The sequence below is a fragment of the Strigops habroptila genome, chromosome 1, assembly GCF_004027225.2.
Source record: "Strigops habroptila isolate Jane chromosome 1, bStrHab1.2.pri, whole genome shotgun sequence".
Lineage (NCBI taxonomy): Eukaryota > Metazoa > Chordata > Aves > Psittaciformes > Psittacidae > Strigops > Strigops habroptila.
In genome coordinates, this window is record NC_044277.2 from 48,483,298 (window position 1) to 48,496,287 (window position 12,990).

At 45.1% G+C, this 12,990-nt stretch overlaps 1 protein-coding gene across 8 annotated transcripts in view; it reads right to left on the bottom strand.

Annotated features, from left to right (window-relative positions):
- The window catches only part of MIB1 (mindbomb E3 ubiquitin protein ligase 1), a 73,507-nt gene extending 71,698 nt beyond the window's left edge, over nt 1–1,809 (bottom strand). For 3 of the 8 annotated variants that reach the window (XM_030478468.1, XM_030478440.1, XM_030478432.1), the window contains exon 1: nt 1,094–1,788. In XM_030478468.1, coding sequence (XP_030334328.1) covers nt 1,094–1,322 — 229 coding nt within the window. In that variant the 5' untranslated portion in view covers nt 1,323–1,788. Of the gene's footprint in view, nt 1–1,056 lie in introns of all 8 variants that reach the window. The other 5 variants (XM_030478413.1, XM_030478423.1, XM_030478458.1 and 2 more) reach the window with 5 other exon arrangements.
- Between the last annotated feature and the right edge of the window lie 11,181 nt (nt 1,810–12,990).

Here is a 12,990-nt window from a genome sequence, read left to right on the forward strand (position 1 = left end):
CATCTCAAAGGCTCACCATGCAATGTGTTGGGTTTTAGCCCTTAGGGATATTTTTATAATAATGAGAATGAATTCCATGATTCTGTCTCTTCAAAAGTATTTTCGCTTCAAACCACTGCTATAATTTTCCTTTCTGTAACACTACACATAGCTGGATCAAAGATGGTCTCTCCATCATATTCTAAATGAAAGACATGTTACAAAAGCAGCACATCCATGTACCCCAATAAATTGGCCCAATCACTTCATTATTGAGGCAATCCTGCCCAGCCTGAAATCACCTCACTGTATTTCTGATGCAACTTGAACAACACCATTTTCTTTGTGAGTTTTCACCATGAAAACAGGTGCTAAAATGAACATTTCCCTGCAGTGTTTGCAACACTAACACTGCCGCATAATGTCAGTGCAGATCTAAATCCATTGTCCAAACTGACTGAATTTAAAGCATAAGCATCAAGTGGCCAAGTAATTAAAAGAATGAACAAATGCATTTTTGTTTTCCCCAAGTGCCTTCACTATTTTACAGCAGGTCTGGCAACAGATAAGAGACAACACGCAGATTACAACACAAAACAGCATTTCAGCTGCTTAATGATATCTTCAGCAAAAGGTGTTATACGCTTTTTCTGCAATCCTCCCTAAATTCGACTCAGAATGACTGTCACCATTTTACGAAACAGTTATGAAATATAAATTCGGATAAATGAGGGAATGAGGGGGGATAAAACCAAAACAAAACCTTGAGGTACGATCCTCTCGGTCCCCACCCTTCACTCCCTCCAGCATACCGGGAGCCTGCTCTCTATGGAAGATCACTTTTGCTTTGCCTTCCCCAATTCACACCCAGGGCAACTTCTCCTCTCCCCACTGCCACACACCACGTATTTATGCAAAGTTAGCGTGTACATACACACATGCACGCACACCTATAGACACCCACGACCAGCCATGCGAGGGGAGGGCGAGGACAGCCGACTCCCCCCCGGCGAGGCGCACCCCTACAAGGACAAGGAGGGGGCACCCCACCCCTCGGGTGCTGCCCGCCGCGCCCACCACAGCTCGCCCCTTCCCGGCCCCGGCCGCAGCTCACCGGTGGGCGCGCTGTCGAGGATGCGGAGGTCGTAGGCCCCGGAGCAGCGGTAGTTGGCGGCGGTGCCGTTGTCCCACACCACGACCACCTCCTCGGGGCTCTCGAAGCTGCGGACCGTGCCCACATGGCCCTCGCCGCCATCCTGCTTCCCCCACTTCCAGTCCGGGCCCCGGACCACCCGGGCCCCAACTCCCTCCACCATCACCCGGTTGTTCCGCGAGCTGCTCATCCCGGCGACGCCCCGCGGGGCCGGGCCCCGCGGCGGCTGGAGGGGGCGCGCAGCCCGCAAGCGGCGGAGAGGGACCCCGATGGGGACGGCTCCCTCGGGCGCGGGGAGGGCGGGCACGGGCCGCGGGTGCCGGTGCGGCGAGGGAGGGCGAGGGGCGGCGGGGAGGGAGGCAATCCTGACGCGACGGTGAGCAGGGGGAGGAGGGGAAGGGGCCCTTCCAAGGGGCCAGGGGGCGCGACCGGGGCGGCGGGAGCCTCCGGCCGGCTCTTCTCCTCGCTTGCTTCCTTCCTCCCTCCCTCCCTACCTACCTACGCGCCCATCCCCAGCGCCGCAGCAGCGTCCCCGCGGCGCCCGCCCGCACCCCACAGCGGCGCAGCCCCGCCAGCCCCGCGCGTCCGCCGCTACATCCGGGAACTGCGGCCGCGGCGGCGACGGCAGCGGCACCAGGTCGACCGGCAGCCGCCACCAGCGCCCGCCTCCACGCACTGCACATGCGCCCAGCCGCGACGCGGAGGGCCCTGGGCGCGGCGGTGCGGCGCTCGGGCGCCCCCTGCAGAGCCGTGGTGCGCGCTGCCCGGGGCGGGGTGTGCTGCCGAGCCGCCGCCGCCGCCGCCGCCGCCGCCGCCCCTTTCCCCGGGTGGATCGCGGGCCTGTGCCGGTGCAAATGGCAGGAGGCAGGGGAGGGAACGGCGGTTTATTTATTGCTGCCCCAGCCGAGCTGCCCGGCGCTGCTCCCAGCCGCCAGTGTGACGGTTCCTCCTAGGGGCGTTGGGTCCCCGAGCGGGCTGCGGCCGCGCCCCGCCCACCCCTGAGGTGGTTTGGGCGGTGGCGGCGCTCCGGCGGCCGGGCTCCCGAATCGCCCTGTCCATCCACAGAACCTACTGGTATCGCGTTTCGTTAGCGACAGAGGGATTAGGTATAAGAAAGAAGTTGTCTCCTGTGAGGTGGTGAGACACTGGCACAGGTTGCCCAGAGCAGCTGTGGCTGCCCCATCCCTGGCAGTGTTCAAGGCCAGGTTGGACACAGGGGCTTTGAGCAACCTGGTTTAGTGGAAGGTGTCCCTGCCCATGGCAGGGGGGTTGGAACTGCATGATCTTTAAGGTCCTTTCCAACCCAAACCATTCTATGATTATAAATTCTATCAACTAAGTCTTGCACGATCTAGCTTAGGTAAATCTGTATTGCATTTCCCTCATTTTTAAGTTACTTCTGTGCCCTGAAATCCCATTTTCTTTTCAAACTGTGGACGTGACTCTTGAATGCTGTTGAGGTGAGCCAAGTGGGGCTGTACTTCTGTAGCCCAGGAGCTTTTTTAGCTGGTATTCAGGTGCTCCAGTCAGCAAAAGGGGGAATCTGTTCCTCCACCAGCCCTTCCCGCCTTGGGGCATCCCTCAAGGAGGATGTACCTACTCAGACTTTGAGCACATAACCTACCATAGGATTCTTCATAAACAGCACTCTTTGTTAGCACTTTTATGACACTAAAGGATTTCCTTTAACTCCACACATCCTGGCTAATCTTATATAGAATCCGACTTTTCATTTTTAAAATGGTCCTCCGATTGGTTTTGTCTTTCGCTAATCATGCTCTGTGCCAACTTTTTAAAAGCATGCATCATAAAGGACAGACAAATCTGAACCAGACAAAAGAATACTATTTCTTGGTCAACAGGGAAATGGTTGATAAAAGACAGCCCAGCTACCCCTGTGTCCAGGGTATTTTTACAGTTTCTGTGCTTCCTTCCACCTTTGCGGTTATTAATATGGCTAGAAGAGTCTATGAGATCATTTCCTGACTTCTTTTGTGCAGTTTTCTCACAGTATGTGTAGTGGATCACAATAATATGAACATGTAACCACCAGACTACCACCACATTCCTCGCATAATTCATTCCTTCCTAACCCGTGCTAAGGCTAAAGATTGTTGCCTTAACCATGAAATTGTGTCCTGACAAAAGGCACTCCCAAGAGCATCTGATTTCTACTTCTGGAGTGGAAACCTAAAAACGCTAACAGATACCACCCTAGGAAAGCGTGCCATTGCCAGGCAGTTTGGGTTTTCTTGCAGATGCTTCTCCCATACAAAAGCTACCCACAGCTCATACTAGCTTATTACATTTGGTGTATGGCAGAATTTCCCAGAAATTCAGGAGAGTTCTACCCATTGAAGGATCTAGCTAGGCTCTATTTATGGTCATAATGTTCTCCTCTGCCTGGGTCTACTTCTTTTGCTTTGACAGTTATGGGCAAGTATGAGGTCCATGCATAACTGAGGACAACCTGGAGCACGTTTTTCTATTATTCTTTGATAGGGTTGGATAAAAAAGGCTTTTTGCAACCAGGAAATGTGTACCAGGAAAACCAACAAAGTCTGAAATCAGAATTAGTTCTCCTAGAAGAGTTTATCCCTTACATTTATTTTCCAAGAAGGCTATTTCCTAAATTATAGACCTTAAGGGAGTCTGCTGCTGCAGTTCAGCAGCAATACATGTGGCCAGATATTATCCTGGAGTTTTTTCTCTCTTGATAATCCTGCTCTGTCTATCCCAATAGCCCCTGCCTCCCCTTCTACTGATCTGCTTTTTCTATCAGACGATTTAGTTGCAAAAACCAGCCACTCCTCTCCCAGTCTATACTTGTGCCTGGCGTTACTCTGTCCTAGGTGCAGAATCCAGCATTTGGACTTGTTAAATGTCACCCCATTAATCATTGCCCAATGCTCCAATCTATCTAGATCCCTCTGCAAGGCATCTTGTCCCTCAAGAGAGTCAACAGCACCTCCCAGTTTGGTATCGTCAGTGAACTTGCTAATGGTGCATTCAACAACTCCTACATCCGGATCACTGATAAATACACTGAACAGAACTGGCCCCAGGACTGAGCCCTGAGGAACACCACTGCTGCCCCCTCACCAGCCAGGTGTATCCCCATTCACCACAACCCTTTGAGCTCTGCTCTCCAGCCAGTGGTTCACCCAGCGCACTGTGAACCCCACAAGCTCTCATCCCATAGCTGGGCAACTTGTCCAGAAGGATTTTGTGAGGGCCAGTATGAAAAGCCTTACTAAAATCCAGAAAGACCATCCACCGCCTTCCCTTCCTCTACTGGGCAGGTGACCTTATCATAAAAGAATTTCAAATTTGTTAAACAGGACTTTCTTTCCCTTGTGAACCCATGTGCTCATGCTCCAGGTCATTTAATCTGTCAGTCTTCAAACTGTGGGGAAAAAATGCCATCTAAAACCTCACTGCTGGAGTTAGAAGAAGGTTTGTTTCTTTGCTTTTTGTGTTTACAATCTAGAAATCATACTCACTCGTAACTCCTCAAACTCAGCACCAGCAGAGGAATGGGGCTATGGTTTTTTCTTCCATTCCTGTTACAGGAGGAGACCGCCAGGGCAAGCTGGCAGAGCAGTAATGCCTTAAACTGCTACAGCAGAAGCAACCAAAGCTCATCTGCCAAAGGCCTTATTTACCTGGACAGTGCTGCTGTAATTAACCACTGCTGCCTGCCTTGGGAGGCAATGCTCACTTCGAATACCTCAGGTAGTCATGACAATGCAGTTAAATCATAGGCTGGAGGAAGGGAATCCGCAGCGCTTTAGGCATACTCGTCTACAATTGCAAAGAATATGCATTCAGTGCAGGAATCTGGATGCACAAAAAGAACTACAGAACGAGTTCCCTTCTGGCTACCCAAAATTATGTGTATTGCTGAGTCACACCCTCCTCCAGCTGGTGATTATGGTCTTCCTCACTACTTCCTGCCACATTAGAGCAATCCAGTGAGGGACCATGAGAGAAGACCTCTGATTTATGCAGAATTCAGCACTGTGCATAACCTAATGACATCTCTTTAAACTCCTTGTTGTTGTTGGAGAGCGTACGGGCCTTTTGTAAGAGCAGCTGCTGCCCTCCTAGAAAGCAGGACAACATTCAAGACAACCTTCATAGAGTCACAGGAAATAGGACTTTGGGGGTCATCCACCCTACGCTCCTGTTCATCTAAACCATTCGAGAGAGCTGCTTGCTGAAACTCTGCCTGGTTGCCTTTCAGTTCTGCAAAATGTCATGCTCCAGCAGGGAATCCTAATAGAAGTATTTGCATGGATTGTAAAGAGGCTTTGATAGAAGTTTTTCTGGACTGTCTGGTTTGATTAAAGATGAACTTGCAGCATAAGACCTGGAAAACGCAATGCAGAAAGGGGATTGTGCCTATTTCAGGAGAGAATCCCATGTAAAAACCCTTTTATATAGCTTTTATATAGTTTAGAAGAAAAAAAATCCTAAATTCTTGGAAAGACAATTATTAACTTGTGGAGTTTTGAGGTTTTGTTTACTATCTTGCATGAATCCCGAGTTCTCAGAATTTGTTATATGAAGGATATGTATAAATAGCTTCCTAGGAGTTCAGAAAGAGCATCCAGTTTACAGACATGTAGTTTTCCTTTTGAAATACAAAAGTAGAGTTTCTTAATTTATACCAATCTGAGTCCAAAATTTCTGCCTTCTCAGTTCAAGACTCTATATTAGAACAAGCAGTTTTCTTACCCCTCCTCTTAAAAATTTTAATTTTCTGGTTTTCCCCAAAGCAGGGGGGGAGGGTGTGTTATAATGCATTTTTGTCCTGTGGACATAAGTATTTGGAAAAAGAATTAGGAAAAAGTAAGGAACTGCCTTGGTTGCATCGAAATACACCTACTCTTCTGGGTGGAACTAACTCAGCTAACTGAGGTAGAAAGATGGAAGCATTGGCAAATAAGATGAAAACTACCGTTTTACTGAAAAAAGTTTTTCCCAAATGTAACTCTTTTTTTTTTTTAATGAAAAGTATGTAATCACTCTCTGCAGAAACTTCTGGTCTGATGAACATGCCACATCTTTTTAAGTGAACATATACATAATGTATATTTTCTAGAACCTGAAGAACCAGTTGGGAACTTCAGGGCCTAGCCTGTTTATCCGTAGTTTAATGTAGAATAAAACCTAATTCCTCAGCCTCTGCTGCCATCACGTGGCCATGTACCATCTCTTATCAGTGCTAAAGCACACCTATCGTGTTAGCCTGTTGACGCTGTATGTCCACTGCTTTATTTATGAGATTCATTATCCATAACACAATCCAGTTCCTTCCTCAAATTTCAGAAATGTCATAAATAACTGGCACTGAAATGTCATGAATAACTGGCACTGATTTTTCCCCTAGTTTCTGCAGATTACAATATTTTTTAATGCCAGATAGTGAGCAAGCTGTCATGCAACACAGCAAACTGCTGTGGTGGGTTTGGTTTTCACTGTGCTACTGGCATCCTCTATGACAAAACCTGTTAATATTAACCCACAGTGTCCATGCTGCTGTTTCTTTCCCTAAGGTGTTCTATTTGCTACTTCTTTTGTAGGACGGACAAACAGCTGAGGAGAAAATAGATTACAAATATGTCACTTCATTTTCCTGCTGTGAAACAAAACTAATCCCATGGACATCTGCTAAAAAGAAGGAATCCCAGCCAAAACCAGGACACTGTATCTGACTAAAAACTTCAGCAAGCGTTTTAGGATTAGGAAGATTAAGTTTCCCTAACAGAAGCATCCTGGAATCTTTCTCCCTTGGTTAAGGTTTTAAGTTTTACTAGGCTGAACTATTTTGAGTGCAGAGGAAAAAAAAAAACAAAACAAAAAAACCCAAAACCTAAACTGTGAGGTTAAGCCTGAAGTTTTAAATATTCAAATACAAAATAAGTAAAAATTCTGTAGCAATCTAGGGCATACACATGACAATACCATGTACATTGCACAGCTATACAAATTTGCCTACTTCAGCATATCTCAAAGGATTAAAGAATGTAGACCTGCCTGATATTTCCAAATGTTTAGCTACATATTGGTGTTTTATTCATAGGCAACTTTTAAAGTAGTTGATGCAGTGGAAGAACGGATTAATTTCTTCATGGTATTTAATTTCCTGATTGTAAAGAAAGCACTTGAAATTCTCAGGTGTTGTCAGAACCAGCTAGGTCATATTTTAGACTGTCAGGAAAATAAACTATCTCCATGGATCATGAAGATATTTTAAGAATGTTCCTAATTCATACCTGAAAGGAGGTTGTAGTGAGGTGAGGGTCAGTTTCTTCTCCCGAGTAACAAGCAATAGGACAAGCAGTAACAGCCTCAAGCTGTGCCAGGGGAGGTTTAGATTGGATATTAGGACAAATTTCTTCACAGAGAGGATGCTCAGGCACTGGAACAGGCTGCCCAGGGCAGTGGTGGAATCACTGTCCCTGCAAGTGTTCAAAAACCGTGTAGGTGAGGCCCTTGGTGACATGGTTTAGTGGTGGTCTTGGCAGTCCTGGGGTAATGGTTGGACCTGGTGATCTTAAAGGTCTTTTCCAACCTAGTTGATTCTATGATTCTATGTGCATGGTCATTTTTGTTGCAATCAGTTGGACTAATCGTGTGCTTACAGTCAAGTACAGGTCTTTCTTGTATTACAAAGGCACTTAATATGCAAAGTAATGCCTGAAAGATGACTTAAGCACTGAAAAATATCTATGTTTAATTTTAATAATCCATTAAAATAGTAACAAACATTGAGTAACTCAGGCAGAATCCAAACATTGTATATTTTGTCATAAGAAAACTGTCCCAGTCACAACATTATATAACCCTAAATTCTAAGAAGAGTTCCAGTACGCTGATAGACTTATTGAAATGTGCATTTATTAAAAACACAACTAGAAATTTTCAAAAATAACAACAAAAAATGTTGTTAAACAAGGCTCTATGCTTTGCATAAAGTAAATACTTTTAACACACATCTCATTTAAAATTGTGCCTAATGCTTATAAATAAATTTCTTAGTTAAGATGCTAAAGAAAATCCAAGAAATTGCCTAAAGGAAAAAGATTCATTGGACATATTTGTGACTGCTGAGTTCAGCTGGAGCCATACTGTTGAAGTGGGTAGGACAAGAGTTTACCAAGTGTACATAGAAGTTGTTTGGAGTTTTTTTTATTTTATATTATTTAAAGCATTCTAAAATGCTTCAGGTTTGTGTTTGAAATTCAAAATGCAATTTTTTATCCACTTTAAAGTGTTTATAAAGGAATGAAAATAGGTAAATAAAAATGAAAATGTTTCACTTTAAGCTATAATAAAGATTCCTTGGATCCAGGAGGATGTTTAACCTAGATTCAACACCCAGCTCTGCTCTAGTCTTGTAAAAATTCTCCAAGTTCTGCAGCAGCTTCTGTTAACATTTTTGATGAAAGAATTAATTTGACCAAGAGAAATGTCCTCAATGTATTTGCTCACTTTCAATTTATCTTAGACTGTACTGTCTCATATTCTCAATTTTCAGCATGCTGTGGATTGCCATCTTTGGTTTCTGAACAAAACAAACAATTTTAAGTTAATTCACATTTCTGTGAACTATGCTCAGCTATATATATCACAAAATTTTAACCTTTAGTTTAACACTTCTGTGAACATTTTGGATGACACAAAGATTCATCAGCATGATTTAGCATGATGATGAGTCAAATTGGTCTGATCCTCTACTAAACACAATTTTGTATTTGTCAGTTTGCCAGCTGTATTCAAATGCAGGGGACTGGTTTCATGTAGACTAGATCCTGCAAGAGTCATTCCAAGGGAGACAAATACTGGGCAAATACAGTCTTCATGTTGCAGCAGCTGTTGAAGGTATCTTCAACCACCCAGAGAGAGTGAAATAATATTAGATTATGTGCTTGCATTTGTCATCAGGATACCTGCTACATCTGCTGAACTGAAATGTAAGGAAACACAGTTAAAGAAAGGTAAATCAAACAAAACAAAACATTCCGTTTGAATCCTATGTTCCCTCCAACTTTACCACTGAAAAGGGCTAATATATACTTCATGAGGGACTGAAGAGATGCATGGAAGAAAAAGATACGGATACATGAATATATGGTAATATGGAAATAAGAGTAGCAAAGCTCCGGAAGGAAACAAAAAGTAGCAGCTATTCCTAGTGCCACGATCATTGATTTTTTCATGAGCACCAAGAGTACAAACATAAACACAGCCTGGCTTTTTCCTCTGACATTTGAAGAGCCTCCAACAAGGAGCATTTATATTGACTTCATTAATTCTCTACTTCATTCACACTTTAAGGAAAGAAAACTCTATAATACGCACGAGGAAGGCTTGAGAAATGCTGACTTGAATTTTTCGAATGCACTTTTTTCCTCCTATATCCCTGACAATTAATACCAGGAACAGTAAATGCCCTCTTTCCTGCACTGAAGAAAAACTTTTCAGATATTTGATACAGAGATTTGGAGCTTTTCAAGCATTCCCAAGATAGGTCAGGCTGACACAAAGACACTTTTCCCATTTTATTAGGTAATTGCTAAATTTAAACAAATGCTAAAAGAATATAAACAAACAGAACCTCGAATTTAAAACTCTGAGGTTAAAAGTCACTTTGCCCCTCCTCAGAGGGCAAATTGATTGAAATCAGTTCCGTGAGTGGGGCTGCAGAGAACTGTGCTGAGGCCAGCTTGCAATTGTCCACTGGAACATCAACAAGAACGTAATAACTCCTCCCCAAACTCTGAATAACCACAGAACCACCTCCCCTAACAACAAATAAATAAAGACAACATAGCGCTTAGCGTAGCCTCTCATTTAAAAACATAAATCAATCTGTGACCAACCAATTGCTTCTGTAAATTATTATCTATTGCTTAAATGAAATAAATTGGAAGAGAGTACAAAAGCAGAGTTCTGTGCCCTTTCCTTTCTGCCTACTCTATAATCCATTAGAACAACCCTGTGCCATTTCCTTTCTGCCTAATCTATAAACCATTAGAGGTGGGCTGATGCAATCATTTTATGAAGCACTTAGAGAGCAGAGAGCATAATGCAAAGTACAAGTATTTCTGGGAATGTAGGACACTCTTCCTATGAAAAAAATGCAGTAAGAGTTCAAAGCACCATAGTGACCACCTTGTTTCCTTCCCACACGCAATCTGCAATTACTAAATTGCTTGGAAGCGGCTGTAATATGAGCAGAACGCAGTCTTTTTTTCAGCTCTGCAAATGGGTTGTAGGCCAAAGGATAGCCTTTTAAAGGCTTGAAAAAAAACCCAGCACTGGAACTGGTGGTTCTGATGGGGATTGCTTAAAACAGAAGGAGGTTATTAACATTATTGACAGTGTAGCAGCATGCTTACTCAGTAACAAAAACCCCTCAGCCCTTCTCAGCATATGTAATTTGTTTTGGTTTGCCTACAGCACGTCATATATGCCTGACATTGTTATTATTCCCATGAGTAATCAACACAGGGTAACGATCAAAGACCAGATAAACCTTATCAACCTTTGTCTGGATCTTTTTTTTTTTTGTGCATTCATTCTCTCTGGATTTTCAAGTCATTAAACTTCTGGCTTTGTGTGCCTCAGAAGGGTTTCTCTAACCATTAGCAGCCATGCCTTCTGCTTTTCAGCTAAATGTGCGTATATGTGCATTTATAAACCTCCTAGTCCCATGGACACACTTCTCAGCCATTTGGGATTTTTTTTCCTTCAGTTTTTGGGTGGCTCAAGGATTCTTCAGCTTAATGGGGATAGGACTTGAATGCAGGACAACAGCCTGCTGCAAGCAACAACCAGATTCCTTTTTCGGAAGTAGCAGGTTCCGCTGCATCCTGAAGTCTAGTCCTCATTTCAGCTATGTTAACATCTCTGAAGATTCCTAAATTCATATTGTTGATGAAGCCTACATGTTCTCAGAACTAAGTTATCTACTCCAGCTGCTCACGCTGGAGTGTTCCTCCACGATAAATCCTTTTATCTGGGGTGTACAACACACATTCCCACCAAGTCAGGACCAAGACCTGGGTATGGTTGTTCTCCGTAAGCAGAAGCAGAGGAAGCGCAGTGCTGATGACAGTAACTTTTCCAACCATCCAGTTTCCTTCTTCTGCAACAGCTGCCAGGAAAAGGAACAACCCCCAGATCCTTCCTGGCCTCTGCTTACCCATTCCCACAATCTTTTCAGTGGCTGCAGTTGTTCTGCCACCATGTCCCAGGAAACATTGGGCAGCTGACTGCATAGGAAAAATAGGCATTTATACATTTCTTTGGAACTTTGCAATACACTCTTATTAGTTTACCTTAATATACTGTCAATTAATTACTTTGCATACTTTTATCACTCTGATTCTTTAATGAAAAATTCTTAAAACTGTACAGACTGCTTTTACTTCAGAAGAAAAAGGCGGTGATAAGCAGAAGATTTCTGCTTGTCAGACTGAATCATAAAACATGCTTGACATTTCCAAATCCCATATCCAACTTAGCAACGTGATCAGAAACAACCGTCTGACTGGGAAGCCTGTAGATGTTACAATGGGGTTTCATGATTGTTGTCAAAGCAGGACTGGAATCCACCCTTGCTGCACCAAAACAGAGTGTTTGATCACACAATATGAACATGGAGCACTTTACAGGATGGAAAACTAAAGTCTCCTTCAGTATTACTCTAAGTCAAACTGTGCCCCAATATCCAAGAGCTTGCCACCACTATTTCATGGTGAACAAGAAAAAGTTGGGCCCAGATGCAGAATCCCTCTGGAAAGACCTGTCTGAGTAAGGAGAAGCAATTGAAACAGGCAACATCTCATTCTATGCTCTTACATTCTGGTGGTTATGGTCCCCAATTCAATTAGATTTTAAAATCTGGATATAGCAAGAAAACAGGTATGAAATGAAGTCTCACCAAGCTAAGCCTGTCTTCTCACAACAGTTTATGGAGCTGAGGCATAAAATAAGGAGAAAGAATGCACTTCTGTGTCCTGTGGTGTATGCGCCCATCTGAAACAGCAGATGCTCAGCTCCGGGATCTTTGTGTTATCAGCTGTGCTCCCAGGACTTTGCCAAGGAAAACTGTGCATCTTTTTCTGAAGCTGAAGGGGGAAGCATCTGACTTCGCAAACGCATGAGGGCCGCCATGCAACAATCCATACAGCCGAAAAGGGAGCATGTAGAATTTCTCATGGGAGTTAGAGAATACATCTGCTCCTCTCTGATCCTCACTAACATCTTGCAACAGCAGCGAGTGGAGAAGCAGTTCAGTTCACTTAAAATATTTAGACAGATATTGCTGATTAACCAATGCTGTTCTGGAAGCCCCAGTGTCCCCTCTTCCTCCTGCACAACACAGGACTCGTGTCCTGTACAAGTAACAGTGTTTGGGAAGGGGACACACTGCCTGTTCAGTAGCGACTGGGTTTCCACACGCCCGCATCACCTGCTCCTCACGGGTCTGGACGGGTCCCTTTCCTTCCTGACCCCACACGCCCTGCCTGAGGGGCAGCGCAGGGGTCAGGGGACGCCGAAGGAGCTCCAGGAAGGCACCTGCCGTGCGGCGGAGGCGCCCGGCCGGCTGAGGTGCCCCAGGCTGCCCAGGGCAGCGCACCTCCGCTTTGCTCAAGGCTCTTTCCCCTGCGGGAGAGGCTGTGCGGCGCGGAGAGGCGCAGCCCGGCCCGGCTCAGCCCGGCCCGGCTCAGCCCGGCCCGGCTCGACACCCACTGCAGAGGCCGTCCCGCCAGCAGCCTGGCCCCGGCCCCACGGCCCCTCCCGCCGAGGCCTGCGGGGGGCGGCGCTGTGGCGCGGAGCAG